Source organism: Myotis yumanensis, unplaced genomic scaffold (assembly GCF_028538775.1).
Source record: "Myotis yumanensis isolate MYYU_CA2020_CCGP unplaced genomic scaffold, mMyoYum1.0.hap1 SCAF_5, whole genome shotgun sequence".
Taxonomy (NCBI): Eukaryota; Metazoa; Chordata; class Mammalia; order Chiroptera; family Vespertilionidae; genus Myotis; species Myotis yumanensis.
Window position 1 is genome coordinate 34,438,379 of NW_027223756.1, and position 25,760 is coordinate 34,464,138.

General features: G+C 50.5%; 1 protein-coding gene across 1 annotated transcript in view; it reads left to right on the forward strand.

Moving 5' to 3' along the window:
• The window catches only part of FSTL4 (follistatin like 4), a 327,977-nt gene that overhangs the window by 141,191 nt on the left and 161,026 nt on the right, over positions 1-25,760 (forward strand). Inside the window, exon 4 of the mRNA XM_070415004.1 lies at positions 18,866-19,114. Coding sequence (XP_070271105.1) covers positions 18,866-19,114 — 249 coding nt within the window. The remainder of the gene's footprint in view (positions 1-18,865; positions 19,115-25,760) is intronic.

Here is a 25,760-nt window from a genome sequence, read left to right on the forward strand (position 1 = left end):
CTTTCTCCCTCATTGTCCCCACACAGGAGACACAGCTGGAGGGGGGGGGGGGGGGGGGGGGGAGGGCACTGCTCCGCCCTCGTTCACTGGAGCTCCTGCTCTCAGAGCACCGGGCCAGGAGCCTGGGCACTAGCACCATCTCCTCGGTCCCGGGGGCTTGTAGCTCTGAGAACAAAAAGAAAAGAGATTTGTCAAGAGTTTCTTTAAAAGTAGGCCGAGTGACCTAATTAAACATGTCGCTTCTAAATCAAACACAGACTTCCTAATGCAGCGGTAGAATTGTTAAATTTTACAAATTGCCACATTTGAGAATTGTCTAAGAATGGCTTTTTAGGATAACACTCTTTTCTCCTTCATCTACTCACTCCCTGGGAGATGTCCTCTAATCTGGTGGCTTTACAACCTTGCAAATCTCTCTCTCTCCAGCCCGCACCTCTCTCCTGAACTCACAGACAGCTGCCCTCGGTTTTCCCCACGTGGACACCTAATAGGCATCTCATCTTACCGTGTTTGGAACAAATCTCCTGATTTATACGCCCAGACCTGATCCTCCCCGATTCTCCCCATCTAGGTGAATAATAAGCAGCTCATTCCTGACCCATCTTTCCCTCACCTCATCGTGAGCTGTATCAGCAAGCCCTGCCCAACATAGCGCATTAGTCCCTCTATTCCCCGACCCCCACCACCCAGTCCTACCGGTCAGACCACCAGCATGGCAGGATTTGGTGATTCCAATAGCCTCCTACACTGGTCTCCCTGCTTCTCCTTTTGCCACCCAGAAGCCAGAATCCATTTTAAAAACATAATCATGTCATCTAACTGTCCTGCTCAGAGGCATCCAGCTGCTTGTCTGCACACTTAGGATGCAGTCAGAGCTCCCACGGGGCCCGCAGGCTGCCCACCTCACCTCCCGATCTCCTCTATGCCAGTCACGCTTCCTGTTCTTCCTGAAAACACCGGATTGGTTCCCACCGCAGGGACTTGGCATTTGGTCGGTCCTCAGATCCCCTCCGGCTTCATCCCGCACGTCATGAATGTCCTTGCTGAATGGTCACCTCCTCCAAGAGGCCTTCCCTGACCACCCTTTCTAAGTCACCCTCACCCCTTCATTCCTCGTCCGCTTTCCCAGCTTCTTTTCCTCGAGGCTTTGATCACTTTCTGTCCATCTCTTCCACTTGGATTTAAGCTCCACGAGGCAAGGATTCTTGTGTATTTTGTCCACTGCTGTATCTCCAGTACATGGAGTAGGGCCTGACACACAATAGTGCTCCATCGTCATTTGAATGAGCAAATGAGTGAATGAATGAATGAATGAATGAATGAAACTAATGCCCACCCAGTGTGCTGCCCCCTACTCCCCAGATTTGTGTCCTGAGCTGTCCAGAAAGGTGGCCAGGAAGACTCACTGTGATCCCCCAGAGCAGCACTTAGGGATCATATCTCTGCTTCCAGGGCCCACCTGCCATCCCATCATCACCCACATCAGTGCCATGGAAGGCCCGCCAACAGGGCAGACGAAGAGCTGGGCAAACTGGGAAACCGGGCATCCCGCGCACACAGCCGTCTGGCCTGGAGTCATACAGCAGGCAGGAGAGTTCAGGACCGGCTACAGAATCTGTAGGGCCCACGGCAAAATGAAAACGTAGAACCCCACACAGTGGCATGGAAGTTAGTCTCACCCTCCATGGGCCCACTGTCCCACCCCGCTGTAGGCGGGGCTCCCTGGGAGCTTGAAAAACCCTGCACCAGGAGACATTCAGACTTGATGAGCGAGGACGCCCTCAATATTTGCACTATGGTGCTGTCAGCCTGGGGCAGGGACAGCCCACCCTTAGATGCCTGGTGGTGGGGGTACAAATATTACTCTGCCCACACCCCCACCCGGGCCCCTGGCAGGGGTGGAAGGCAACAACAGAATGCAGCCGCCTCTCCCAGTGTGACCCCTTAACTACCTGAGGTGCAGGGCAGCAGCAGGGTGAGTAGGGGAGACCAGCCAGGGCACAGGGAGTGGGAAGCAGGCAGCAGATAGCCATCCGGGGAGGGGATGAGGCTGCAGCGTGAGTCAGGACACAGCCAAGGCACCAAGCCCCAGGCACACCTCCACTCTCCCATCAGACTCCCCTTACAAAACACATACTCAAAAGTAATTATTAAGACTTTCAAGACAAAAACCCCAGAGCTCTCATTCCTAAGCACAGGGTCCCTCTGAGTGTGTGTTTGGGGGGGGGGGGGGGGCGGGGGGAGGGGGTACTGTACCAGTCACGTGCCTGTGAAGCCAGCCTGGTTGTAGTCCCAGAGCTGAGGGTCAGTTGGGTTTGCTGCGACCCTCTTTGGCTTTAGAAGCACCTCTGAGGCATGAGCAACTCTGAGTCACTGCCAGACTCCCGTTTTCTTTGCTGTCGCTGCTGTGGTGGCACCATCCTATGACCTCATCCAGTTCCACCCAGGAGTCTGCACAGGAGCCCCGTTGAGGGTCCCATCAAACCCTTCCCCCTCCCCGACACACACAGAACCTAGCGTACAGTGGAAAGCCCTGGATCACTAGGTAAGATCCCGGAGGAATAGAAAAGATTTCTTAAGTTTTCATTGATCATTTTAATCTCAAGTGTTGTCTTGGAAAAGAAAAGTAAAACTGGAATGTGAACGTTTTTAATTGAAATATAATCTGCATGCAATGAAGTGCACAAATCTTTGTCAATGATATTTGACAAATGTATAGCCATCACTTAAATCAAGACCTAAAACATTCCATCACCCTAGAACACGGCCCCAAGTCCCTTCCCAGTCCTCCTCCCACACACAGGCAGTCACTGTTCCTATCACCACAGGTTAGTTTTAGCTGCTCTTGAACTTCTGATGAGAGCAGTCGCACACTACACAGGAAAGGCTCTTGTGTCTGGCTTCTTCCGCTCCACGCAGCACTCCTGCGCTTTCTCTGCGTGGCCGGGGAATCGTCTGCTCCTCTTTGCCGAGTGGCACTTCACTGTATGACTGTATCGCAGTTTGCCAGTTGTTCCCGTGGATGCACATTAAGTTTGTTTCCACGTGGGGACTAGTATGAATGAAGCTTCTATGAACAGTTTTGGACATGTCCTTTCGTGGGCACAGGCTTTCCTTTTTCTCGGATGAATACTTACGGATGGCAAATAACAAGATGCTCAACTTCATTAGTCGTTAGGAAGTACAGATTGAAACCACAGTGGTACATCATGACACACCTGTTAGAATGGCTGCAACTTAAAAGGTTGACCATAGCAAGTGTTGGCAAGGAGAGGGGGGAACCAGAACACTCACATGGGAATGCTTTCGGCTTTGGTGATTTCTTCTATTAACTTTTTCTTCCTTCTACTTCTCTTTGGTATTTTTTCTTCTTTTTCTTTCTTACTGAAGTAGAGGTTTAGTTCATTGCCTCTTTGCTTCCATTTTTTCTTATGAGAAGTGAAACATTATTCTTATTGTTGTTTTCCTGAAGCAGATGTGTCTTTTTTCCCTGTGGCTGCTTTTTACATTTTCTTGTTTTCTTTGGTTCTCAGTAGTTTGATGACGGTTTGCCTTTGTGATTGTCTGTGTATTTACTTGAAGTCACTGACCTTCCGGGATATTGAGTTGATGTCTTTCATCAGCTTTGTAAATTTTTACCCAGCATCTTCTCGTGTATTTCTTCTGCCCTGTTCTTTTTCTCCTCTCCTTCTCAAACTCCAGTTACAGTTATGTTAGTCATATTCAGATCATCCCACAGTTCTTTAATGATCTGTTCTTTTTTTCCTCTTCCCTGCTTTAATCTGGGCCTTTTTTACTATTGACTTGTCTTTGAATTCATTGATCCTGTTTCCTGCTGTGTACCATCAGCTCTCATTCTTACTAAAGACCATTTAACAAATCCTTTATTTCAGATATTTTATATTTCAGCCCTATTAAAGGCTTGTCCTCTGAATTTGGTTCACTTGTATATGTATTTCTTTATTACTATCCCATGACGGTTAGAAAGATATGAATTTTAGTTTATCTGGTGTTTTCTTGATGTTATCATGGGAACAACAGTCTTTTGCACACCTCTGTATCCTAGCCAGAAGTAGAAATCTGTCTATGAAATTTTAGGTGCCATGATTTTTTCCCCAATATTTTCCATTTTACTGGAAAATTGCAAGAATAGTACAATTAATTCTGATATATCCTTTACCATGGACTCCATTCAGGTTTTGCAAACTGTCCTCATGATGTCCTCTATAGAAAGAGAATGTAAGCCAGGTCGCCCATTGCACTTTAGTGGTCATCTCTCCTCAGCTGGCATCAATTCAGAGCAGTTCTTCAGTCCTTCCCTGCCCCCATATCCTTAACATTTTAAAGATGATAGGCCAGTTGTTTTAATAATGCCTCTCCATTTGGGTTTGTCTCTCCATTTGGGTTTGTCTGATGTTTCCTCATGACTACACTGAGGCTATGAGTTTGGGGCAAGAATGCAACTGAAGTTATGCCGAGCTGTCCTCCCTGCATCCCATCAAGTTAGGAATCGATGTCAACTTGTCCCGTCACTGGAAGTGTTAGCTTTGATCGTGAGCACAGTGATATCTGCTTGCTTTCTCCTCCGTAAAGTTGCTGTTTTTCTTTAATATTAACAAGTTTTATGCTGAGACACTTTGAAATCATGTAAATATCCCATTATTCTTCTAACTTTCACCCACTAATTTTACAATTTGTTGATATTTTTATTCCTGAGTTAATTAGGACATCATGATGGCCAAATGAAATTTTTCTAGTTCCATCATTTCTTCTACATTTATTAGCTGACATTCTATAAGAAAGAGGGGTTTTTTCTTTTCCCATTTATTTGCTCACTTTTTAAAAATCCGTGTGGATTTGTGGATTTTTGTTTATGTGATAGGATATTATCAAGTACTATCATTGTTTATTTTTATGCTCCAGTGTCCTAGGTTTGGCCAATGGGCACTTCTTCCGACTGGCTTCTGTGTCCTTTTGACATGTCCCATAACTTGAAGTGCCGCCTTCCTTCCTGGCCCAGCAAGATGTTCTGGACTATTCTTATGCTTTCCTTGCTTCTTCCCTGGAATAAGCCATTCCTTCAAAAAGTGTTGGTTCCCTTAGTGGTCAATTGTGTTTAGAAACCAAGACATGAGAATTCAATGTGCTCCTTGCTACTGGGGTTTTGCTGCTCTCAGATCCTCTCAGAGAAGAGATGTAAGACACACATAAATGTACATGCATATGCACACACATAGATCTTGAGAAGCAGGCACTCACATCAATACCTCCAGTGCCAATCCAAGCAACCACGGGGTTCGCTCTAGCTTCCCCTGTTGCATGTCTATAACTCTCTTCTTCAGTAAGAAAACTAGTTCCTACTTTCCTCAGTATATTTATTTGTTGCTAGGTTCCCCCATATATAAATCATCTCCTTACCCCATGGGCTGCTGCCCACTCAGCCACCTTCCTGTGCGGGTCCTAATCCCACGGTGCCGTCACCCAACTCGGCTGCCTACCAGAACCAACTGGGCCACCCCCCCTTGGGTCCCTTTCCTTGTGAGGCCTGACCCCCCATTTGGCCACCACCATGCTCTGCTGCCTTCCTCCTAACTGTGACTTTTTTGAAGATTTAAAAAAAATTGTTATTCTCTGCTTGGAATAAAAGAACAGATGTCATTCTGACCTGTTTAGGGTTGTGGTAATAAGTGTGCTTATTGTCACGAATCAAAGATAAATTTGTTTTGGTTAATATGACCTGCTTAGAAGTGTTTTTTTTTTCTTTTTAATGTTTTCTGATATTGCCACTCTAAGTCCAATTGAGCCAATACTGACGACAGAATGACTTCTGCCTGGGGTTTAGGAAGAAATATGTCAATGAGAGTAAAGCCCCACTTTCTGATGCTACTGCCTCAGGAGTTCAGGACCAGTCACAGACACCTTGTTCTGACCCAAATCCGCTAGAGATCAGATGACATTATTGGTTGGACCCACACTGTGTGGGGCCTGCCTGAAGCAAGGCATTGCTGGCTAGAAGGTGCTTCAAACTCTACTCGGTCTTTTTTGTGTTTCTTCTTGGAAGTGGAACAAAAGGGGTCAGTCGCTGACCTGGCGTTTGTCCCTAGAGCCTGCAGGACAGCACTGTTCCTGAGAGGCCCCCACTCTGGGTTTGGAGGTGGCAGGTAGGGGCACAGGTTATTCGTGACACCTGTCCTTTTCTTTCTTTTCTCCATGGCACCCCGTTCATAGTCTTCTCTTTATTGTTTAAGTTTCTGGTGATAGACGAGTTTAAATTTGCTTTAAACACGCAGGAAAATTAAGATAGGTGACCTTGCCCTGACCCCGCCCTTCCGGAGTCTCCGCTGCCACAGGAACTGTTCCCATCCACTTGCCAAAGGGCCCAGTGGTGGTGTGTTGGAGATCATATCCCTGTATTGATCTCAAAGTGCTTTTTAATTGTTGGATGTATTTTTTAAAGTCATCATCTGACTTCTGCCTCTGGCAACATGGCAGATAAATATGTTTTAAATCCTTTTAAGCATTGATGTGCTAGTAAGAAAAATACTAAATACTTAAGAGGCTAGAGAAGCAAGTGACATCAGGAACCCAGAGAAGTAGAGTAACTGTGAAGCTGTCTTGACCTTGAGGCCTTTTGTCCGACTGGGTGAGCTTCAGCTTTGGTGTGCATACCCTGCATGATCCAGGATCGCAAGGACCAATCCCAAAGCCCTCTGAGGTGGAAGTATCTGGAAAGTTTTCCCCACTCCCCATATAACCCTGGGACCCCAAAGGGTTATATCTACAATGGCAAGGTTATGAATAGAAAAAGAAGATGAAGTATTCAGCTCTGAATAAGGAAACAAAAGAAAGAGAACCATAGAAAAAGGCAATACACAATTTAATGTAAACCAAATAAATACTAATAATATGTGCGCACAATGGGCACTGTAAGTGAAAATGAAAGAATCACAGGTATACGCAAAGATGTGGGTGAAACAAAACAGCATAAGAGCAATTGAAGTAAGTCTCCATACAAACAGTATGATGCCTTCATATTTATCTAGTGTTCAGAAACATGTAAACCAAGCAATACATTGTGTAGAAATACAAAGATGAGCTCAAACTGCAAAGAAAAGCAAACGAATAATAAACACAAAATTCGGGATAGTGGTTACCTCTGAGTGGAAATGAGGGAACGGAATTGGAAACAGGAACATTTCAAAACTAATAAAATGGTTCTTTTTCTTTAAACGGGAACTGCGTGAGTCCGTAGTTGTTCCTTGTACCACAGTGCTGATGCTGTCCACAACGTGTATCATATTCTTTCATAGCTACTCATTATTTAACAAGAGTAATTGATAGTTATTAGAGTTTTATTTTTATGTGGTGTGAAATGGGGTGTCAATGTCATTTAATGCCAGGCGGAGAGCTAGTCATTTATCAAGTGACTCATTTTCCCAATGCAGTGGTCACTCTTGTCATACAGCAAATTTTCATATGTAGTGGGATTTGTTTCTGGGTCCTCTCTTTTTTCCTGTCAGACTTACATTGACTTGTCTATTTCTAGGTCAATATTATATTGACGTGAACACAGCAGCTTTCTGGTTTGATGTTCTAATCTCCGGTACGACACATCTCCCTTCACTCTTCTCCCTCTTATTTGTCTTGGTTATCGGGGGCACTGACTCTTCTAAATGATCTTCTTAAGGTCATTTTATTCAATTCCAAAAGGATTTCCTTAGATTTATAAACTTATGGTAGCATCTTCCCACCCAAGAATAAGAAGTGTCTTTGCATTTGTTCAAGTCTTATTTTATGACCTTCAATAAGGTTTTATAGTCTTTTTCATATCAGTCCTGTGGCTTCCTTGTTAAATTTATTCATAAATATTTTATGGTTTTTGCCATTATTATGAGTGGAATATTTTACCTTTTCCATTTCGAAATGTTTATTGCTAATGAAGAGAAGAATGATTACTTTTGGCATATTTATCACCTGTCCAACCGCCTCGTCATAATTCTCTTCCAATTTTAACATTTTTCACTAGTCTCTTGGTGTTCTAAGTATACAGATACACAACTAGTAAAAAGAGGTAGTTGTTAGTTGCCTTTCCTGAATTTTTACCGATTATTTCATTTTCATGTGTTATCATCCTTCCTTTTCAAATAAAAAATGGTGAGGACAGATATCCCTGTCTGGCTCCTACTTTCATTAAAACAGTGGATGGCCATTTACAATGACACATTTAAGGAGTTTTCCATCTTTCCTTTTTGCTTAACACTTTAATTTGGAATAACTGCTGTATCTTAGGGCTTTTTATTTCTGTTTTGGCTCTGGGTTTTGATATATGTCCTCTGCTTAATCTTGGAGGCCATGAGTGTGACCCTCAGTAGGGACCATTCTCTCCTTAAATTCCTTTGTTTTCTTTTTGGTTCAAATGCATGGTTTTCTTGGGAACCCTCTTTTTAAAAAAAAAAAATTTTTTTTAATTGATTTCAGAGAGAAAAGGAGAGGAAGAGAGAGAAACATCGATGATGAGAGAATCCTTGATCGGCTGCCTCTTATACGCCCCCTTGCTGGGGATTGAGCCTGGAACCTGGGCATGTGCCCCCACCAGGAACCGAACCATGACCTCCTAGTTCATAGGTCAGTGCTCAACCACTGAGCCACGCCAGCAGGCGGAAACCCTCTTTTTTGCTACACTCACTTCTAGAGTTTTGATACTTTGTTGTGTCTGCTGATGTTGTCATCCTCCTCCTGCAGCAGCTCAGTTCTGGTCATTCTTCCCTCTCCGGAGGCTGGACCCCCTTGTGTAGATGGTTATTTTCTACTGCCTGCTTCCTGGGGCTCAAGCTCAGACACTGAAGTAACAGGAGGAAGTAGAGGTCCCACAGGTGGTGCCTGAGAAGGGGGCGGAGGGGGGGCTCTGTCTGGGAGTAGACAGGTTGTCAGGCCCCTGTGGAGACACTTGGAAAAAGCCTCCTACTGTCTGGTCAGCACGCGCTCTCCTGGTCTCAGAGGTGGAGCAGACACAGCCCACCCAAGCAAGCCAGCCTCCCCTGAGCCTGGGGCCCGCCTGCCAGAGGCCTCAGCGCGATTTGGCTCAGCCGAGCCAGAGGGCGGGAGCCGAGAAGAGAAGAGAAAAAACGAAATTATCTACTTGATACTGTGACTCAGCTTTGTTTTGATATTACCGAGTGCATATTTTTATGGCTGCTAATCTCACTGAGAGATAAGAGCAGATCTTGGAGGGGAAAAATTGACACCCTTCTGGTTAGAAAATACTAAATTTTTCTGTGCTAGTATTAGATATTGTAATTGAGCTCTGTCTTTTCTTCTTTAAAAGAATAATCAAAAAGAGCGTGTCATTGTCTCTGGTTGTGGACACATCTGAGACAAGGGCCTGCGGTGTTGACCTCGGGGCAGCACTTGTGCAGCAGGAGAAGCGCCCTGGGAGCGGGGAGCATCCCCTCAGTGCTCATCTCAGTGCTCCTAAGTCTAGAGTGGAAGGTGCGGGGAGCATCACCGTGCTCACCCTGAGTGTCTCCACAAGAACCTTGGAAATAATTGGAGGCAGCCCGAGGCGGCACGGCCTGGAATCATTAGTTGGTGGAGAAGCAGGAAAGAACCCAGTAATGAGGCATCAGCGGGAGAGTGAAGACCCATTGAGAGAGCAACATCTGGCCCTCAACTCGAAGCCAGAGATGCAGGGAGCCCCGAGGAGCAAACGTGACAAGGGAGCGTGGTGCCAGGAGGGAAAATGAGGGCTCTGGTGACAGAGGATAAGACAGATGCAGACTGAAGAGGCTTTAGGCAAAGAAAGGGGACTTGAGAATTGGAATGTGTTTGGCGGAAGTGCTCTAAAACAAAACCATTTTGTAAGAGACATTCTCCCAGAGGCAAGAATCCTATTATGCTTCCCATTTTTATGCAGCTTTTCTTCCCAAGAAAGTCTCAGCAATAACCCGTCAGAAGTCAATGCAGCCCTAGCGGGTTTGGCTCAGTGGATAGAGCATTGGTTGTGGACTGAAGGGTCCTGGGTTTGATTCCGATCAAGAGCACATATCTCGGTTGCAGGCTTGATCCCTGGCCCCGGGGGCATGTGGGAGGCAACCAATCAATGTGTCTCTCTCACATCCATGTCTCTCCCTCTCTGTCTCTCCCCCTCCTGTCCACTCTTTCTAAAACTCAATGGAAAAATATCCTTAGGTGAGGATTACCAAAAAAATAAATAAATAATAATTGGGCAAATAGAGGTAAAAAGGAACAGAAGAGATTATTGTCATTTTATTCTAACCAGAAGGCATGCAGGCCAGAGCACAGGCCTTTATGTACATCCTAAATTCACAGTGTGAGCTTATATTTCCAACTCAAGGAATCTCTACACAACCCCCTCATGTCTGATAAGGAAACCAAGGCTCACATGTGAGTGAGACCTGCGTTGGTAGAACCCCAGTCTGTGGACTCTCACCCAATGCTTTCCGCAACCTCCACCCTTACTGCTCAGCGTGTCACCCTGCCTGTTTCTTTAAAACCATTCATTTCTGATTACTCTGACCCCCAGCCTTCAATCTGGGGTCTCTGCAGTGCCTTCCCCAGATTCACTTTTCACCCGGCATCTTCCGCAGCCTCCTCTGTGCCAGGCCCTGTGCTGAGCTCCGAACATAAGAAGTAGAACCTGGTCCTCATCCTAAAACCGCAGAGACCACCTGTCCGCGGCTCCGAGCGCAGAGTGACTGTGAGGTCGGGCTGCTGCGGGCCCTGCCCCAGGGCCTGCTGTTCTGTCTGAGGAGCCTACTGAGCTTTGCGGTGACAAGTGCCGAGTGCTGGCCAGCAGCCGGGGAAACCTCCAGGCCATCAGCCTGGGAGCTCGGATTAAGTGGAGAATGCCTGTGGGAGGCCTTGGGGAGAAAGCTCTAGAAGTCGTGGGTCAGGTGGCAGTACTGTCATCACACAGCGTAGAGGGGGAGATGGCACAGCAGAGCACAGGGCACCCTGAAGGAAGAGAAACACCAGGCCTGACTGTGTGAGTGGGCCCGAGGTGTCTGCGGGACTGGGCCGTGTGTGGGCTGCCTGTGAAACCGAGGCCGGACTCACCTGGCAGCTCAGGGCCCTGCTCGCTGCCTGGCACCACCCGAGACGTCCAGTGGAACCTGCGGAGTTTGGGCTACGGGTCAGTTCTGGTCACTTTCAGATGCTCTCAGCTCAGAAGCTGGGCAGAGTCTACCTGGTCAAGCAAATGCCTGAAGCAGGGAAACTTGCAAGGGAAGCATTTCCTTGAGATATTTGAAGCGTGCTATTCCAAGTCTGCCTTTTAAAGCCAGTCCATGCTTCCAAAGCAAACATGCTCACCTTTTCACTAAGTCAGGCTTGAACACGGACCAGCCCACGGTGTATACTCGCATCGGTAAAACCAAATGGCTGCTCAGCTTTCAGTCCCAGGCAGTCAACCCAGCACCAACTGAGCACTTACTGTGTACCCAGCTCCTGACATGAATTCTCTTGTTTAATCCTGTAAGCAGCAAACCATTGATCTTCTCATTTTAAATTAGAGGGGAAAGAGGGTAGGGGACTTGCCTGGGTCACAGAGCTAACGAGGGCCAGGGTCCGTGCCGAGGTCTAACCGTGTGTTACTTGAAACCCAGCTGCAGACGCGTGAGCCCTGGAGGAGTTCTGACACAGCTCACACGATGGTGACGCAGTCCTGCGTCATCCGCTCACGCACAGGCCCACTCCACCACGTGCCTCTGACACATGAGAGTTCTTATCCATCCCAGCAAAGCTGAGCTAGGTGGTCACTTTCAGATGCTCTCAGCTCAGAGTTTGGGGCCTCACTGCCTCTCTTCTGGGGTCTTTTTGTACTCGGCTGCGGCTCCAAAGGAAGGAGGCACCCCGGGTGGGGGAAAGGATGACAGTCCTTGGCAGCCCACTCAGACGCCGCGTGTCACTGTAGGCACTTTGTGTATTGGGGAAATTATCTGAGACTTGGGAGTAAGGCAAAGGGTTGGTGTGGCAAGTCCTCCCCGTGTCATACTCGAGCATCATTGCACAGACCCACCAGGGATCACGTACTGTCTGGGCTAGGGGTTTGTCCAGTCAGCTTACTGCTGAGTAAAGGCCCAGACTATGCAGTTACACATTAACTTGTAGATTTGTGTCCAGTAAAGATGCAAACTCTTTCTTTCCGATAGAAAAGTGACCCCAAAGGTTATGGCGTTCTTGCCCTGTAGGTCATTAACCAATGATGTGTCTCATCTAACCATCTCCTCCACCCCCACAGATCTCCTTCACTTCTCCTGCCCATCCCCTCCTTAACGAGTCGAATAAATCTTTAGCTCAGGCTCGCTTCTATTTCCCTGAGAGTCGTGATTTTAAGTATTTACAGGAATATTTGGCACTTGTATTCACCTGCGGTTGGAAATCACCGCCTCCAAAAGCCCTGCGCAGGGAGTGGGCGCCTGCAGGAGCCTCGTCTGTGCTCGGTTGATCCAGAGTTGGTTGGGTACAGACTCCTGAGGCAGAACTGAGAGCCCACTCCCAGGTGAAAGGGCTTCCTGCCCTCCCCATGTTCCAGGCCAGGGGTCCTCAAACTACGGCCCGCGGGCCACATGTGGCCCACCGAAAACATTCATTCGGCCTGCCGGGTGTTTTTGCCGCCGCTGTGTGCCTAGGAATTTGTTCATAGTTTTTTTAAAAAACTATAGTCCGGCCCTCCAACGGTCTGAGGGACAGTGAACTGGCCCCCCCTGTTTAAAAAGTTTGAGGACGCCTGTTCCAGGCATTTCTGACTCTGGCTTGGTGGTTAGTTTGGAAGGCAGTGTGTCAGCCCGCAGTTTGGGACCTGTGAGCAGTGCACAAGGCAGGTTACGTTCCCACCGGCGATGGGTAACCGTGTGTTTCTGTTAAGCTCTGGGCACTGGAGAACTTGGTCAGGGCTTTCAGAGCTGGTCAAAATTCTGCTTTTGAGAAGCAGATGATTGCCTTGGTTTGGGCTCTGCTCTGTGGTCATCAGGAAGATATCACATCTGCCCAGCAGTGACAGAACAATTTCAGGGGAAAAAGTAGGGGAGGGGGCAGGGAGACACTGAAACTGAGAGACATGATAATGGAGGGCAGGTGGCCAGGTTTCTGTGCATGACAAGGAAGGGGTTTGGGCCTGGGATGTTCAAAGATCCAAGCACAGCTTCCTCCTGTCACACGGTACACCTCCCGCCCACAGAGTGGCTTAATTGGCCTCCCAGCTGCACACACTTCTCGAGGCGTCAGAGCAGAGATCGATAGCCAGGCGTGCTGATGGAGAATTTGGTCAGGACTTTCGTCAAAATTCTGCTTTCATGAAGCACATGATTGGAGACGCTCAAACCATGGGCATCTGGACCCTCCTGGCATGAGTTCCTTCAAGCAGGGACCCTGTCCCCGGCTGAGCAGATGATCCCAAGTCTGAGCAATTTGGAGTGAGACTCTGCACATCTACAGCCTACTTGCTGTCTGACCATAAGCAAGTCACTTCTTGACTCATATTTCTTCATCTGTAAAATGGGCATGTACACGTGCCTCAGAGTGAGGCCTGTGTGCTTACTTCCCAGAACTATAAATGACGATCAGATTAGCTCATGTATGTATCTAAGTGTTGGCATGATGCCTGCTGACATGCCTCAGTGCTCAGCAGTTTCTGTAAGCTTTGCCCTCTGGCTGGTGCTAGGAATGCACTTCCCCTGGAAGGAACTACACATTTTCTTCCTAATACTTGAGTGTGAATGAGACTTTACAGGGCAGATTGAACCTAAAGCAGCCCCAGCACCCAGGGCACCTGGAGGATGTGAAGGTTCCCACCAAGGTGACCAGGGGTGAGAGCCCAGGAGGGCTGCTCTCCTCTCACCTGCAGCCTGGGAGGTGCCAAGAGCCCTGTGACTTACGGGAGTGTCTGAGGACTGGCCTTTCCAGCCAGGACTAGAGACAGGACCTCCCCCCAACACTCAGTTCCCAGGGGCCAAGAAAGGCTTCCAGGCAACCAGTCACCCCACTTTCCCAAGGGTACAGTGAGGCAAGGTGGTAACTTTACCTCTGCAGTCACGGCTCCCTGCAGACCGGGTCAGCTGGGCGGGGTCTGCTCTGAACAGGACCCTGTGGGCCAGGCCTCTTCCTGGGCCAACCCCTGGCTCTGCCCATGGGCTCCAGGGCCCCAGGCTGCTCCACTCTCCTGTCCCTGGGCTCTACCCCTCACTTTCAGGTCTCAGGTCAAATCTCACCTCTTCCACGAGGCTTCCCTGACCTCCAGATGAGCGCTGGCCCACTCAGCCACCTGTTTGTTTCCTTCCTGGCATTTATCACAACCCACATGTCTTCATTTGCTTGTTTTCCTCTTCACACTCGGTCTTCCTACGCTGCCATGTAAGTGTCTGGAGGACAATGCCCTCGTCTGCTTTGTGTCCCAGCAACTAGAGTCGGGTCTGGCACATAGGAGGGGCTCCAAAATATATGTTGGATGAGTCGGTGGGTGGAGAGCTGTCAGGCCCTCCTGAAGTGCCTCATTGTTACCACCCATCCACATGGGCATGGAAGCTACACTGACTGGCTTGCCAGGGCTCCGCCTGGCTCTCACACAAACCCAAATTCTGCCACCATGTCCCAGGCACTTGGGTGGTCTCTGCAATGAGGGAGTTGAAGTTGACCACGTATTCTGTCTGAGGACCACCTTGGGCATGGCTGAGAGCGTAAGTCATCTTGGGAGGGTGGGGGAGGAGGGTACTGGGACCATTACCTGCAGCTCCCGGATGGCACACCCCACATGTCTACACACCTCTGTACACACACTGCTCTTCTAAAGGCAGGTCCTCAGCTTTGGGTCTTCAAAAACCCTGACCCTGACCCAGGCTATGGGCTACAGCCCCTGGTGAGTTTATATGATGCACAGAAAAGAAAGCCTGTAATCCAGTTGTGTCTGCTGGTGGTGGGCACGTGGTTCCTGTCTGCAGTGCCTTCTGTCTGCAGAAGGTGGAGCCTGCTGTGCCAGGCTGGGGTTCAGGACGGGCAGCGCAGAAGGTGGCTGGCTCTGGGCGCTGCGCATGCCTCTGCATCCACGTCCCACCGTTCTCACCTGCGTTGGGCCTTGCTGAGTATGCGGCCACCTTAGAGCCAGAAGTCACCTCACTGTGGCTTTATGGTGTGTGTGGGGTGGGGGGGTAGGGGGGTGAGGCAGTCCTCTGCTGGGGTCTGAGGGCCTGCAGGAGGAGGCCCAGGCAGTGCTGCTGATGAGACCTGGAGTGGGGACCTCCCAAGGCCGTGTAAGGAGAGGGGCTCTCCTCAGGAGTCAAGGCGAGGACAAGTTCTCAGACAGAGACGATGCACTGGACAAACATGCTTGCAGGCGATTTAGCATCCCAAAGTGGAAAGTAACGGGCCTCCTCTCATGTGCAATCCAGGGCACAGTCCTGAGAGGGGACCTGGCATAGGTTTACTCTGTGCCAAGGAACTGGTTACGCATTGCCTGTGCTCTGGTGCAGTCAATAGGACCCCCTACCTTTGTGTGGTTCCACCACTGAGATCGCACAGACGTGACCTGGACGTGGCTAACCTCCACCGCCTCCACCTGCGCTCTGGATTGGCAGTCCCAGGTCCGTGAGGCTCGAATGGAGACTCCTTACCTGAAACACAGAGGAAGTCTGTAGCTCTGACTGGTACAAATGGACTTGTTTCTCCTCCTGTCATAACTTTTGTGTAACAATTCCCATTTCTGATCGTGTTCAGTAAATTCAATCAGTGTGGAAAAGCAGCTTATTTGGTACGATGATCAGTTTCTCACCCGGGTAAACGACTTTCTTGATGATTATAAATTAAACAGATTGTGTCTTTTGCATGCACCATGGTTGCCTCGTCAACACTGGAGCAGTCTCGGACGGTCTCACCTGGTTACCTTTCCCACTGCTGTTTTATCATCATCCTGGTAGGGAGGGACTTCAGAGACCACCAAAGCTCGCTCTGGACGAGGAGAACCCCTTTAAATTCATCCTGTCTTAGTAACAAGGAGGCAGGAATGACGGGGGCTTGTTTAATGAGGAAGCCACGGCTTGTTGGCATCTCTGTGGCAGACGGGATCCCAGGCCCGTCCCGGTGTGGGGTGTTCCTAGCTTGGCGCAGGCCTGTTGTGTACAGGCCGGGAAGCGGCAGGGGCAAGGCTTTAAAGCGACTTTTACCTTAATTGCAAATATTAGGAATCAATGATCTGCTGACAGCTGATTCCATGTCAGAGAGAACCTGAGTGTTTTGACCACTTCCACGAGCCCCGGTGGGCACGTTTTCTGAACACGATGACCTCAGTCACACTGTGAGCAAATGAAACGTGGGCATTGGCAGCACCACACACAGTGCTGCTCTTCCAAGGCGTTCACTGTGGTTGTGCTTGGGGGTGATTCTAAGGAGAAAGGGTCGGGAGAGGGGTTCTCCCCATCCAGAGAGAGCTGACCTTGGTGGTCTCCAGACTCTGGTGCCCTTGCCCCAGAAAGCCCACCTTCAAGAACACCTGTCCCCTTCCAGCACCATCCTTCCAGCCTCCCTCCTGCCCCCTTGGAGGAGGCCAGGGGAGATGAACCCCTCAAAAGGTCACTGCATGGGTGACCCTCCCCACCCTCAGCCTCTAGCCTGGGGTCATCTCAGCCTCTAGCCTGGGGTTTGAGCAGTGGCAATATGTGCTAAGGAGATCAGCTTTTAAAACTGTTGTGTTTCTTAAAACCTGAGTGTACAGGGGCCATATGAGGACAAAGACCCAGCCCCTGCGGGGTCTCCAGAGGCCAGAGAGTGCAGCAGACACTATGGGGCAGGAGGATTCAGGGAGGGGCACTTGGACAGGTGGTGGCAGAAAAGGGACCCCAGGTGTGAGGTGGAGCTGATTTAGGGGTCAAGAGCACAGCCTGGGTGGGCAGCACAGCGGAAGCAAAAGAGACCACAGACTCAGAAACCCTGACTCTTGTTTCTTTTCCAAATGGAGCAATTAGTGGATGCCCTTCCCATCACACACGGCAGTTTATTAAAACGGCGATGCAATGGCAATGCGCTGCGTCCTGGCGCTGTGCGGGGGAAGAAGGAAATGCTGACCTTTGCACAGCTGTTCGTTTCTTCTAGTAGCCGCCAGCGCTTTCCCGGGTAACCCATTTTCCAGGAATCATCAAACACACTTTGTGGCAAAGCATCCATAAACACCAGGGTGGGGGCCTCCAGCCCAGAGCCCCCCTCCCTCTGCCCGTCAGCCTTGACAGGAAGCTGTGCACTGCGGCTGCTGAAGGCCACGGAGCCTTCGCGGTGACACGCGAGCAATTAGCCGAGTGGATAAAGGACATTCACTCGCCCGCGTAGGATCCGCACTTTTACACTGCTTGGAGATATTTTGACCTTCTAGTTTATTATGATTCAAGAAAAAGTCAATATTTCTTAGCTTGCCAAGGCCGGAGGAATTTAAATGAGTTATTGAATCAAGCACTTAATCTACCGATAACTGATTCTTTTCCTTTCAAATCTATAATGATGAAAAGCAGGCTTAACCTAAAACAAGAAAAGGAAGGTTCTTTTTTTTTCCCCCGTAGACAATTTTAGCCCATGGGATAGGAGCTGAGGCTGGAAGTGCAGGCTTGAGTGCCAGGGCCATTCTGTTTTGCTGAGTATTTTGAAGGTTTCATTAAAACTTAAAAGCAAAACTTCTGTGGCCGTGAAATCTGCATTCATGTTTTAATTTGATATCCCTTTATAATCCTCAACTTCCTATCTGTTGCCATCAATGCCACGTGCAGTCAGCCAGTTTCCTGGGCTCCGGTGGCCGTGTGTGATGCTGTGGGAGACACTTGCTTGGCTTTTCACTAAGCAGACCCCATTCAGCATGAGCCAGTCTCCCCTCCTCCTGCCCGCTTGGCCCTCTGAGCTCTGGGCACCACTGCCTGAGCTCATCATGGGCACGTGTTGGGTGCAGGTTCTCAGCCTTCTTGCCGGGGCTGCAACACTGTGCTGGGAGGAACTAGGCCAGAAATGGCGAACCTTTTGAGCTCGACATGTCAGCATTTTGAAAAACCCTAACTTAACTCTGGTGCCGTGTCACATATAGAAATTTTTTTATATTTGCAACCATAATAAAACTAAGACTTATATTTTTGATATTTATTGTATATATTTAAATGCCATTTAACAAAGAAAAATCAACCAAAAAAATGAGTTCACGTGTCAGAGGTGTCAGAGGTTCACCATCACTGGACTAGGCAGTGGAGAAAAGCTGCAGCCACCACCGCGGATGATGCGCTTCCAGGAAGCTCTGGCCTCCCTGCCCTGACTGCCCTCCGCCCCATCCTGACACCACTTCCTCCTCACTCTACACTTCCTCCCTAGATCCCGCAGCGGCTCCCCAGGGTCTAACATATGGGAAATTCCTCTGCCTGGCTTTCTCAGTCCCCTGGAACCACACCTTGCTCCCCTTCGCTGGCCCATGCCTCAGCCCCTGCGCAAAGCTCCTCCTCCCCTCAGGTCTCCTCCCTGCAGTGTGTATGGGAGCTTGACTCAAGCCTCTACATCTCTTAGGAGGCCTCCTGCTCTCAGTCGGCAGGGCCCATGGGCACTTTGCCACCTCCGTGTAGTCCCGTCTACTTCTCCCTTCCAGATGGCAGGGCTCCTGCCTGAGAGGTTTGGTGTGAGCCATAAAAACCGGGCTCTACACTGCAGGACACTGCTCTTGGCACCCACAGCCGCCTCCTGTTGGAGGGAAAGGACTCCCTCAGGCACCCGAGCCCCCAGGCCTCGGCCTCACAGGCAAATGGAGCTTCTGCTCACCAGGACTTGAAAGAGCCACCAAGGAAGCCCAGGACCCCACCCACGTGCCTGCAGCTGACCTCTGTGTTTGTGTGCCTGGCAGGGCTCTCCGACCATGACTGGCTGCGGTCCTCCTGCGGGAAGAAGCTGTGCGGCCGCGGGAGCAGGTGCACGCTCAGCCGGGAGACGGGGGAGCCTGAATGCCGTTGCCTGGAGGCCTGCAAGCCCAGCTACGTTCCCGTGTGCGGCTCCGATGGGAGGTTCTATGAAAACCACTGCGAGCTCTACCGAGCCGCGTGCCTGCTGGAGAAGAAGATCGTCATCGCCCACAGCAAGGACTGTTTCCTTAAAGGTAGGAAGGTGGCTTCGTGCCCCTGTGATTTGAGCTTTGGGTGCGATTCTTCTAATGCCCTTCTGACCACTGACCCGGTGCTGAGTTTATAGGCTAAAGCAGGGGTGGACAAACTTTTTGACTCGAGGGCCACAATGGGTTCTTAAACTGGACCGGAGGGCCGGAACAAAAGCATGGATGGAGTGTTTGTGTGAACTAATATAAATTCAAAGTAAACATCATTACATAAAAGGGTACGGTCTTTTTTTTTTTTTAGTTTTATTCATTTCAAACGGGCCGGATCCGGCCTGCGGGCCGTAGTTTGCCCACGGCTGGGCTAAAGTGTAAAGGCAATAGAGAAAGGGAAGGCTGGGGCCTTCACGGCGTGGCAGCAGTGGCATTTTGGAGTTGCAGGTTCTGTTGTGGCCACCTGCCCTCGAAGAGCAGGATCCAGGGAGGCCCAGGGATGCCCTGGCTGCCATGGGACACAGAGGAACCAGCCACAAGGTGGTGCCCAGGCATCTCACTCACATGGGGCGGGCCCTGTCGGGGTGCTGATAGGGCCTGCATGTACCCCCTGGACAGAGTCTCATGAATCAGGAGCACCTGTGCATAGCATGTGGCCAGGTGGACACCAGCAGTGGGTCCCAGCATGTCAGGCTCTTGAGCTCGGGCCTGTAGTGGTCACTGGTGGAACAGCACTCCATGCCTGGCCTGGCCTGGCCAGAACACCCTGAGCAAGACAGGGAGGCCCTGAGTGGACATCAGAACATGCCCATGGATTCGGGGCCAAGGGGTTCGTGCTCCGTGCTGGGGTTGAGTCAGAAGAGAAGGGCAGTGGCAGTTCCAGCTGGAGGGATAGATCCTCGGGCAGTGCCTAGGGCTCTTCACACCTGGTCCATTCTCAGCACCTGGCATAGTGCCTGGCACCAAGGAGACACTCAGTGGCTCACAGATGCTGGAAGGTGTGAGAGTTAGAATGCAAATTCTTCTGTTGGTGTGGCCCCAATGAATGGTGCATGGTACACGTTACACAGTGTGACAGGCGTGTTTCAGCAGTGGAGCACAGGTCTGTGGCTTCTCCCCATGCCACCTGTGCTCACGTGAAGGGCCTCCCCACCTCTGCCACGGGCTGTGGCAGCAGGGAGCCCGGGGGGCACTTTCATGGCTGTGCTTATGATGCTAATGCTGAGGTGCTCCAGAAATCATGAGGCACATTATGGAAATGAGGCCAAAACTAGCCCAGGAAAAATGTCCCTGGCCCGGGAGCACTGCCCGGCGCATGCCTGCAGAGTTCCCAGCAGCGGTGAGCTCTAAAACACTTGACCGGTTGCTCTGGCTGTATTGGCCGTGTTGCATTTTAAAGACGGTTGTTCCGTTCTCCAGTTTCCAATATCCCCCAAGTTGCATCTTCCTGAAGGTTTTCATTTCTGCCTCAGAGTATGCCCAGCCTCCCTGCCCGTCGGTTATTCCAACAGCATTTCTCATTTCATGCGAGGGAAACACAGCCACCACACAACCCAGGAGGGATGGGGCGTGGGGCGGGCAGATTCGGGTTCTGTTTCATGCTGATTGACTTTACCCACCAAATCCTCCTGACTTGTTGAGTTTTGCATGGATTTTGTGAGTCTTCACCCACAAAGGTCGCTGTCAGTGGAGAGCAGGACTTGTGAGGCCCCCAGAGGTTGCAGCTCAGCTCTGCCACGTCCCGGCTGTGTGGTCTTGGGTGCATGACTCCACCTCTCTGAGCCTTTTCTCAGATGTAAAATCAAGGCTACCAGCAATACCTGCCTACTCTGTGGAGGAAAGTACATGAGATGCTCACAGAAACCACTGAAGATGTGTGGGCACATTACAGGTGTTGGTATTAATGACACCTGTTGTCAGGCTGCATCTAATCCCGTGTGGCCTCGGGCCTAGAGCAGGGAGATGCATAAACTGCAGGGTCCTCAGAGGCAGCAGCAAGGCTCTGCCCAGCAGGGCTTGGCAACGTGTCTGGGCCCAGGTGGCTTCTGGTAGTTGGAAAGTGGGTGTGGATGGCCCTGAGTCGGCCTAATGCTGTCTCGGAGATGCCCTTCCCGCAGGCCTGGCCCGTGGGTCGGGCCCCACGGAGAAGCATTCCCAGCCTCAGGCTCAGGGTCAGCTCCAGGCCCTGGCCGGTGAAGGTGGGGGTGGGGGTGTCTCAGAAGAAAGGAGGGAGTAAAGGACAACTTCCCGCAGTGCTGCCCCCACGATGGCAGGGTCGTCTTTAATACCATCTTGAGCTCCTTGATGATCATTTATCTTTTGTCCCAAATCACCAGGGAGTTATTAATACAGGAAACTTAAAAACACCTTCCCCCCCCACCACAAATAAAAGCTCTAAAATCTTCTATTCTCTAGTCCTACCAGACTTTACAAAGAGAAGCTATGACTTCATTCTCTAGGTTTTATCTGTCTCCAGAAGTCCTTATGGGAAGGGGGTGGGGTTCACATCCCATGGGGACACAGGGCCTAACCATTCTGCAACCTTCTCAGCCCCATGTACAAGAGAACTTCTGGTATCACATTCCAGTTGCCATGGCAATGGGGTGCCTTGTGAACGCGGAAGGAAATATCACATCATTTAGGGGTCATTAGCATGTGGGAAATCAAAACTGAACTCAGAATCCTTGCTTCAGCTCGCCTTTGCAGCCCCGGCACCAGTGCTCCAGAAGTCCCAAGCGGGGTCTCTTGGCGAAAATCGGGGTTCAGAGGATGTAGGATGTGGTATCCCTTTCTTCTTGTGGCAAAATTGAAGTCATAGTTGTTCTCAGCCCCAAAGACAGCCAGAGAATACCGAGATAGTGGGTGGGATTCTCTGTAACGTTCGCTGCTTATAGTGTTTTAAAAGTTGTCGTGTGACATGGGTTCCTATTTGTGTACTAGTTGGTGCTTTTTAAATTGTTTTTCTGACTCGGTTTTGAATTCACGCTTTATCTCCTACGCTGTTCGAGAAGAGATGGCCTTTCAGCAATCGCTCACCACGCCGGGGCTGTATTATCCCAGATGATACAATGTCATAGTCGGGCAGTTTTCCAAACAAACCATGAAATTATGGAAGAAAGGAGCCTCTTAGGGGTTCAGTCGTAAACGGACCTCAAGCTTCTCATCCCACGTGCTGCTGAAGGTGCTTCAGAGGGGGCTGCCCAGGCTCATGAAATCAGAGGAAATAATTTTCATTTTTGACAAAAAAATTTACTATAGGCTCACCAACAAGTCTTTTGTTGTCACTAAACACAAGAATAAAAACCCAACCTTTTGTTGCATTGGCAGAACAGCTAGATCTTACTGCCAAAGAGACTTCTTTTTTCTTCTCTTGTTGTTACTCTGAGTCTTATTGCTTTAGGAACGTAAACTAAGCCCCAGGCCTGCAGGGCATTTCTGCACTTCCTGCCAGTTACCTCTTCAGCTGCAGACCCAGCTCGCCAAGGTGTGTGAGATCCTGGCACAGGGCCCTGACTCTGCAGGAGTCTAGGGGGTTGGGTTTCACTCTGCTGGAGCGGTCCCGACTGTAGGAAGGTAGGTGCTGGGGCCTGCGGGAGCATCATGGGGCTGAGGGGGCAACAGGCACAAACGCAAGGGCACCGGCTTTAGATCCATCATGGAGCCATACCACACCTCTTTGGATGAGGCGTGTAAGCTCTCTGCGCCTCATTTGCCTCGTCTGTAAAATGGGAATGATGATCCTACCTACCTCAAGGAGCAGTGCCCCGAAGAGTGAGCACTCTTCTCTGAGCGTAATCGACAGCAGTCAGGTTGATGGTGATGTCGTTGCAAACATCAGGGCACATTTGAGGGATGGATGCAAGAGGCCGAAAGACCCCTGTCCACACAGGCAATGCCGTATACGGGCTAAGCGATCAGGGGCGGGGGGGGGGGGGGGGGGGGGGGGCAGGGGTGGGGGCGGTGGATACTCCAGTGAGCGAGCAAGGTGAAAGAAGAATGTTGGCCCTTTATTTAACGGATGACTGGAATTTGACCTGCAAATGATCAAACTTAAACCACCTTCTCCAACTGCCTTGCTTTTTGAAAGAGATGTAATGAGTCGTCCAAGCTCACCTAGCAAGTTATGAGAGAAAGAAGAGGAGAATCAAGAATCCCGACTCCAGGTCTAGAGCAGGTTTCTGGGATGAATGAAAGGCTCTCAGGAACTGTCAGCTGAGCCTGAGGGAGGGGTTGTCTGCCTGACAGGAGAAGGGGAACGTCTAGGGAAGGAGCTGGAGAAGAGGCATTCAAGGTGCATCTTGAAGGGTGAGAGCGGGCATCCTAGATGCAGGCAGGAAGTGCCTGCAGACCCAGGGGGGAGCCAGTGGTTAGAAGGCAGGTCCCACAGGGGAGAGCAGCTGGGGATACATGCGGACAGGCGGGTAAGGGAGAGCTGAGGAGGCCTGTGGGCCAAGCCTACCAGGTGTCAGGGAGCTACTCCAGCTTCCCCATCCCCCAGACAGGCACCTCGAGGCCCGGACAACACTAAGCAGTCCCTGCCCGTGTCCCACAGGCCCTGCCGCTGCAGCCCGCCCTTCGCAGTCACCCACAGCTGTGGGGGTGTTCGTGCAGCAGGCATGTTCACAGCAGATGCGATGGCCTCGTCCTGTTCCCCAGAAGGCTTCCTGGTGAGGAGGGAGCGCTCCGAGCCATGGTGGCGGGGAGGCTTTGAGGTGCCGGCCTGGGGTCCCAGCAAGAAGCCCAGCCAGGGCTCCTCCTGGAAAGGGGGGTGTCATCCCAAACTCACAGGCCTCCAGACATCAGAGCACCAGGCCACGCTGTCCTCTAGGGAAAGAGCTACAGGGGGAGCCCAGGACAAAGCAGCAGTGATCCCTCCTGCCTGGCCTGGCTTCTTGGCACTGGCCGCCACCCTCCAACCCTTCTTCCTGTTTCCATTTTCTTCCACTTGTCCTTCCCCTCCTGGCCCCACCCACATTCTGTCCTGAGGCCACTGCTGCCCCGTGGCTGCTGCAAAGGAATCTGTCTGCACCCAGTGTCCTTCCTGACCTTCACTTTCAGCTCCGCAGAAAAGGGTCTGGCCATTTCACCAAGCCACTCAGCGTCACAGCCATTATTGACTGTCGGCTGGGGACCAAGGCTGTGCAGGGCCTGAGGAGACAGTATGATCAGGATGATGGGCCAACCTGGCGGAATTGACCAGTCCCAGCACCCCCACTCTCTCGGCCATCATGTGGGAGCTGCTCTAGCCAGAGACACCGCCAAGACCTCTAGGGCCACTGGGAATCTTCACGGACTGTCTCCTGTCTTGCCGCCTCCCCCTGGAGGTTCAGCTGCGAGCCACAGAACTGAAAGTTTACCAATATCCTCCCCTCCCCCCCAGCACGGCGGCCTCCGAGCTCAGTCCTCCCATTTATAGTATCTGCTTCCAGGATCAAGAAACACAACTTAAAACAAACATGTGTATTCTTTGGATATTTCCCTCCAGGTTTCATGCAACAAAATATCTTGGTGTGAGCACCCTGCAAATGTGGGAGAATGTTATCAGCTCAGCACGTGTGGTGTGCTTCACAGAACCGCTATACTTGGGATGAATTAATTACATCCCAGTAATTAAAAAGCGCTAATAAGTTATTGAGCTGAGGAAGTCTCGCACTGCATTGATTTCACTTATGGAAACAAGCCGCAGCCTCCAAGACACCCCCCCCACACACACACATACTAGTACAATGTCTCCTGTTTGTCCCCGACACCTCCTCCTCATCTCCAACTCCTTGGCCGCTGGCAGGCTCAGGCTCTCTCATCCTACGCCTTGTCCCAGCATCCCGCTAGGTGCCATTCCATCTCTTCCCTTCCCTTCCCTTCTTTCCCAGGCACCCTAAGTGTCACCCGCCCTGGCTGCCTCTACTTCCCCAGCTCCCTCTGCACACTGTCCACCAGGGTCTGTGGCTGGCTGGTGTCCCCGTTAAGATCACGGTCTCCTTCCCAATGTCAAGTCCAGGTGGAACTTTCCAGACCTGGTCTGACTGCATCCCTCCGGCAGTGGCACCTGTCAGTCTTCTGGCAGCCCCCTCCATGGCTTCCATGGTTTAGCCCCCTCCCCTGTCTCTTCACAGACCCCCTCCTTCCCCAGGAGCTGTATATTTTTATTGTTTTATTACAGTGTAGTTGGCATACAGCACTGTATTAGTTTCAGGTGTGCAACAGTGATTTGACATTCATATGCCTTACACGGAGTGGTCACCACACTAAGTCACCGTGCCAAGTTCCGACAGCATCATTGACTAGACTTCCTGTGCTGTGCACCGCGTCTCCATGGCTTATTCATTTTCTGTATGGAGGTTTGTACTTTTTACGCCCTGTGCCTTTCTCACCCATCCCTCCACACCTTCTGGCAACCGTCAGTTTGTTCCCTGCTTCTGTGAGTCTGTTTTTGTTTTGTATTTTTAGACTCTTCATACAAGTGAAATCATACAGTATTTGTCTTCCTCAGTCTGACTTCTATTACTCACCAGTAGCTGTCTCCATGTGGATTCTCCCAGGGCCTCCTTGGCTCTCTTCTCTTTCCATTCCACCCCCACCCATGACTCCAGCCATGCCTCACATGCCAGTAAGACCCAACTGTGTCTTCATCCCTAGCCTCCCCTCCATGTTCCCAGCTGCCTGCCTGGACCCACCCTCAAAGGCCCATAGGCACCTCAAA